Here is a 6,773-nt window from a genome sequence, read left to right as displayed (position 1 = left end):
GATATATAATAAAATATTTCAGAGGCCTTCGTGAGGCAAGCGCGCAAAAAAAATATTAAAAATATTTATTTTTTATATAATTGTAAGAAATATTCATCTAGTGAATTTATACAGCTAGTATATTTGAATTTGTGATTAAAACTCCACTATCATTAAATACCCTTCATAACAATTTTTCTCTTTAAGCACATAGTTACTTTTCGGTGTTTTCAATAAATTTTTAAGTGTTCAACTTAAATTTGATCTTAAATATCCATTATTTTTTAGATATAATTGCATTACAATTTAAGATAAACAGAATTATTGCTAATTTATATACGTACATGAAAAGCTACATCCGCCACTGTTTTAACATCATCATTTACAATTTTTCCTAATCAAATAATATGATTTAATAATAAATATTTTTGTTTATATTTTAAATGATTTTAAGTAAATGTATACAAATGATTATTTTTCAATATTGCCCTATTTTACTTTTTACGAACTAAATTTAATTTATCGTATATGGCTAACAAAAGTTGTCTTATTGCCAAAAGTGTCAAATAGACGCGAGTCGGTAAGTTGACTTTGTTTGATTTCGTGTATTCCGATCAATGTTAAGTACTTTAACACAGACAAACGTTACTGTTTTAGCTAAATTCTCTGCTTAATCATGGAAATACAGCCTAATAACGTTGCGCCCGACAGCCTTGACGAAGAAACGTTAAAATCAATCGAAGCTTCGCTGGTCGCGTGGATGGATGGAATACCCTGCACTTATGACATTACATGCGTAAATTTTCTTAAGAAATCCAGAGAAATCTATGAGAGAATGATGATTGACCAAGGAAATTACAACTTCATTGACGTTTCTGATCCCCGGCGAAAATGTGTTGTTAATATTTGCCTAGATGTTTTTTCTAGATTCAAACAGAAAAAGTCGGACTATGAAGCAGGTATTTTATGAATATTTTATATACAACATTTAACACTAACATTTCTTGTCACTGGTGATCCTGAGCTTTTTTTATATACGCTTGAAGATGTCTTACCTTCTCTCCTGACCTAATAGAGAGCCAATTGCCGTTACTTTGGTCTTCTTTGTCCCATTCTTTTACACTTTCAACCAAAACAATTAATAAACCTACATATTTAATTCAGCTGTATAATAAGTGTTTTTCTATTAAGTATCGTTTTTTTTAGTCACTATATTTTACTTTTCTTTACACCAAAAATTGATTAATGAAATTGTTATATTTACTTATATTTGGCTGTTTGAAGTCAAATCGGTGAGATTTTCCTAATATAAGTTTAATAAATTACTTTAATAAAAAATATGTAAACCTTCATAATTGCTCCTGAGTACCTAAAAATAAGGTTCTTTAAATATTCTGAGAAGATCATTCATTTGTCGGATATATTAGAAGTGTTGTTTCGTTATTGTTTACAATGACTTCATATTCAGATGTATTGTTGCATATGATAGTAGTCTTATACTTTAATTTAGATGTCCGCGTATGCTTTAACTTCATTTATATCTCTATGGATACCAAGATAGTTTAGATCTATTTTATAGTCATTGTTTTTATTAAAATCAAATTAAATAACATTGTAGATTAGGCGGCGTCACATTGTCTCACTCCACAATTAATCTCAAATGGATCTGTAGTCTGATCCGGGATTCAGTTAGTTTGCTTCTGTTAAAAGCTCGCTTAAAATCAATAAACATACAGTGATATTAAATAATATCCCTTTTAATCTAATTATCCAGCTTCTTCCGAAATACCCAGCATTCTTTCACAAAATTATTGCTTCTGTTATTGTGGTGATTAATTAATTTAGTTGTAATTATAATATTTTACTTATAATACTTCAATTTTTATGTAAACTTTAAGATCTTTTTTTTAAATATATCATATGATACATACATACATATATTTAATTTATATATTATTTTGCCAAAGAGTAGGTTTTGGTTAAATATGATTTTATTATTTATTAGGCTTACCTAACAATACATACATATTATTTCACTATTTCGTTTTTTTTGCCACCAAGAAAATTACCTGATTCTTGTTTTTTCTGATAAATATCTTATTAGACGCCATTGGTGCATGTGCATTTTGTTTGAGATTGAAGAAATTGGGCAACGATATAATTGGATCTGAGACATTATTTTGCCTGGCCGTTGTTTGTCTTTATATGCTTACCTGGAGATTGCACATTGTTTGTGTTTACACTGATAAAATTGTTTTCTGCAAAGAGTGCATAATCTGTATTCTATTGACCCTATCTGTTTCTTTATAAATGCAAGGGACACAAATACATAAATATTTATAATCCTTTTAACAGTTTGATGATTATGCATGATTCAAACATTATCACAATGACCTAATTATAAGTCATTTGTACAAACATACAGTTAAAAACGACTTAAATATGTCACTATTTATATTTATATATATTTAGATTTCATTATGGCCAAAACTTGGCGGCACTCTGGTAACACTGACGTAACGGACACTCTTCTCTTGTCAACTCTGGCGGGCCCCACACCCCCCTGTATATAAATAATAAACATGTAACTATAAATATTCGATAAAATACTACTGCATCTATTAAAAAATATCAAAAAAAATACATTTTTACATTAAAAAATCAATTACAATATAGAGCCCAAAAAATGTCGGAAATCAATGATACAGATGAAATAATTAGTAATTCTACATATACATATATTAGGTTATCTTATTTGTGGCAATAATTTAGTTTTATATTTTAATTAACCACTCCAAATGTTCTCTTTTATCCTGTAGTATTTTACTGCTTTTATTTTATTTGAAGACACTCAATGATTGATGAGAGCACTCCTCTTCGTCGCTTTCATATTTAGAGCATTATTTTTTTTCCTCTGAAATGTTTGGTTGTAACGATAACCAAATTCGTTCGCAACCTTTATCTCCTAAAAGCAATTTGTCCCGGATTTTATTGTGTTTTCCATCTACCACCGTTTTTCTTTCATTTATTTTTATATTAATATGTTGCCTTATTTTTTAATATGGTGGTGTATTAAAGATATTTATTTTTCAGTTTACTATTGATAATTAACGATCTATTTACCCATACTGATGCAAAAAATTATATTAACAAATAATAAAGGTTCTCCCATTTCAGTTCATTGGCTTTATAAAAGTTTAAATATTCACAATCAGCTCTTTCTTTCAGTAAAACTTGAATTGGAGGAAAAAATTAAAGAATTACTCAGCAAATGGATAGAAGTTTTACCTATAGATATTTCATTGCAATTAAACGATTTTAAGACGCATACTAGGAGGATATTTAGTATACTTAAATTTCCTGGCTCAAAATACGAACATATTAAACTTGAAAAGGAATCTACAGATGAATGTGTTTTTCATGCACATTCATTGTATAATCTTAAAAAATCAAATAACACTATGGTTGTACAAGGTTAATGACTATATTTTTATACTAACCGTGTACTAAATGCTGAAATGGCCAATTCGTATTTTTTCAGATGAAGCTGAACTTTCTTTGAATTCAGAAGAAGCTGAACCTTCTTTGAATTCAGAAGACGAAAGTCCGGGAAAAAAATGGACAGATGTTTACGAAGATGAAAAACTCGGTAAGCAATTTCCGATTGTCGTTTTAGAAAGGATCGATCCTTCTAAATATATCAAAATCAAAGCGGAACCAATGGACAGCAATGAAGAAAATATCAATACTGAACTGTTAACGGCAATCAAATGTGAAGAGGTTCCTATTGAATTTACGAATTCGGACACAGATGATACTCCCGAGCCTCCTAATACTATTAGCAATTACCAAGAAGTTGGCCCACACATCCACCATATCGATATATTTATAAAGCCAAAAATAAGCGAAATTTTATACGTAAATGCCAAACGAAGATTGTTAGAAACCCCCGACTTTTTTGAAGCAATATCTCCTTTTTTAACAAATTTAAAGCAATATGCTGGTTGCAAATTTATCGGATTAGATTTAAAACAAGTGTAATTTGTGCATTATAATATTCTATATGTAATATATGTATATGGTAGATTAAAACGTGTCGCAAAAATAACTTTTTCTTCAGATTTCTTATATCCTTATCACTTTTTATGTTATTTTATTAATTTAAATATAAAAAATGATTTTTGTTCTGTTCTTAAACGTCTTGTATTATATTAAAATAATTGTGTCGTACACGTATGTATAAATAAAAATAAAATTATCTCTAAATACATGCATTGTATTACTTTTTAAAAATATTTAACCCATCAAGTATTTTCCTGTAAAAATGTATTTAATATATAAATAGCTTTATAACAATAGTTGATGATAAAATATTAATCTCGATTAAAAACGTTAATTTAAGTGTATAATTAATCATTCACACGTAGGTCATCTAAATACCCGCCCAAATTTCAGACTCGTGTAACGCTATGTTTAACATTTGACATCTACAGTCATAGAAAATCTAATCCCCGCGTCCTTCAATGTCAATAGTTTATTTTTATAAAATTCCACGAACAGCATTTAATAGTTGACTGGCTTTTGGGTGTTTCAAATCCCTTGATTATATTAATATATCCTTTAATCGCAGATGATTGAGATATTGCGCGAATAGAAAACCCGTCTTAGGCAACACACTTGGCTAACATTTCTGGAAGAGTTTCCTTTTTAATATTAACGAAATTAAGCATGTCACCTGTTTGTAATTCAATCATTTTCCATGGATTTGATTCGGTGGCTTCATCTTCATTCTTCTTTAAATTGATGTCATGTTTGAGTTTCAAATGTTTTCTAAGCGACAATGTCGAACCTCCTTTACATATTAGTATTGTAGAACAGGTGATACATTTGGCTTTTTCTGATGCAATGCCTTTTTCAAAAAACTCCAAACGCTAGATTTCTTAGGGCCCATACGCACTGTCGGCTAGCCGCCGGCTCAAAAACGTAGGTAACTAGGCTAGGCGGCTAAGCCGAGCGACTCGAGGTCGGGTAGGACATTCGCGAAGAAATTGCAATATTAATTTTAAAGAGAAAAAAATATTATTTTAATTTCAATATAATATTCAATTTCCCTGTATGAAATATAAATGTATATATCTCACACAATTTTTTAGATGCTAAATTCATTAAATAAATCTAGAAGCAAGAAATAATATAATATAATTATACATATTATTTTTTAATTATTTTTTTTTTCGTTATCAATATTCATATAAAATTATTGTAAACAATTCGGGATTCAATTTCTACGATGAACTTTTCTGTGTCGAAGCCATTTTGTGTGAACGATGTATAAGTCGCCTCGAAAGTCGCTCCTCGTGCGAATGCACTCATCTAAACCCATGCTTTTATAGGTTGCCGCGACAGGCAAGTCGCCTGTGCATCACCTCTGCAGAGGATCGCGTCTGACGCTCCGGCGACTCGGCGCCTGCGTGCGTATGCACCCATTTAAAACCATATAAAGTACAGTCGCCGGGCGGCTAGCCGACAGTGCGTATGGGCCCTTAGAGTTCATGCTTACTGGAGGTTTGAAAAAATAAATTATATTTACATGTAGATATAATAAAATATACATTAGTCAAAATGATAAAATACCTGTGTTGATGTTTATGAAGTAACTTCTTTCGTTTTTTCAAATTAGTATCAAACTAATTGCGATATTTGCACTGCAACGTCTAGTTATATACGTACAAAAATAACTCCTGTATTTATACAAAATGTGTGGAGGAACGCCATTTTATCTGATATCACTACTCGACACGATTTTTTTGCCAAAGAGAGACAATCCTCCTTTGCCAGGCGTCAGGAATAGTAACAATTTTGAGCCACATTGGACAAATGATCTTGATTCATCGATCAAAGTTGAAAGGATAGTGCACTTCCCTTCTTCATGCCCTGGCACTAGGGATTCTTTATACCAGTCGTGACCAAACAACGGCCCGCGAAAGATTTTCATACGGCCCTTGACTCTTTTGATTTAATCAAATGAATGTTTTTTACAAGAAAAAATAATAAAAATAGTGGTGAAAGATCACCTTTGGTAAACATAGACCATGCTGCCTATTTCGACAAAAACTTTACGCTTCGTTTCATTTTCTGGCACACAGAAAACAAAACCATCTGTAGCATATTTTACGCACATTCTTGCTTCAATTTCCCATAAACGCAAAAAGCGTCGCGAACACGCAACACGTTCATCTTACAAGAACAATCTGACACTCATTTTTTCAGGAATGTGCTAAATATTCATGTACCTAAAATTCAAATGTATAAAAAAGTTTAATGTGTTGTTTATGGTAGAAATCCATCTTAGTTTGGTTTATACGTTGAAATGATTCGGTCGCATTTGCTTTTTTAGCTCAATTTTATTGGTTTAAATATAATGTGAAATATTCCTTCTAACTGGTTTTACATTAATATAGCGATGATATAAGTATGTATTTATATATGTAGTACTATTATTACGACTTTAATTGCGTTTTAATATGTATAATGTAATTTTTTAGATGCAATTTAAAGATTTTAAAAAGCAAATTTTACCTCTGACGACTGCTGATACCTACTATTGTATTTGGTAAGTTTGATATTATTTTTATAATACTTGAAATTCTTCATAAGTTAATTCACTGTTTGCCTTGTCTGTATATATAAATGGGAATTTGATAACAAAAGTTCTAGCATTTTTTGTAATATTAATAACACGTGTCTTATTACACATAATATATCTACACGTCACTACACCATAATACATGGGA

The 6,773-nt window shown here is 30.3% G+C and overlaps 1 protein-coding gene across 1 annotated transcript; it reads left to right on the top strand.

Moving 5' to 3' along the window:
* The first annotated feature begins 420 nt into the window (after nucleotides 1-420).
* Nucleotides 421-4,247, top strand: LOC148233453 (uncharacterized). The gene is made up of 4 exons (XM_088189607.1): nucleotides 421-559; nucleotides 637-938; nucleotides 3,208-3,453; nucleotides 3,521-4,247. Exons 2-4 carry the CDS (start codon nucleotides 656-658, stop codon nucleotides 4,018-4,020), a joined length of 1,029 nt encoding a protein of 342 aa, XP_088045733.1. The 5' UTR covers nucleotides 421-559; nucleotides 637-655; the 3' UTR covers nucleotides 4,021-4,247.
* The last annotated feature ends 2,526 nt before the right edge of the window (nucleotides 4,248-6,773 follow it).

The sequence above is a fragment of the Plectrocnemia conspersa genome, unplaced genomic scaffold, assembly GCF_051122295.1.
Source record: "Plectrocnemia conspersa isolate PC_06_02 unplaced genomic scaffold, ASM5112229v1 ptg000008l, whole genome shotgun sequence".
NCBI classification, from domain to species: Eukaryota; Metazoa; Arthropoda; class Insecta; order Trichoptera; family Polycentropodidae; genus Plectrocnemia; species Plectrocnemia conspersa.
The sequence above is the reverse complement of the archived record's forward strand: the minus strand, read 5'-3'. Positions and strand labels throughout refer to the sequence as shown.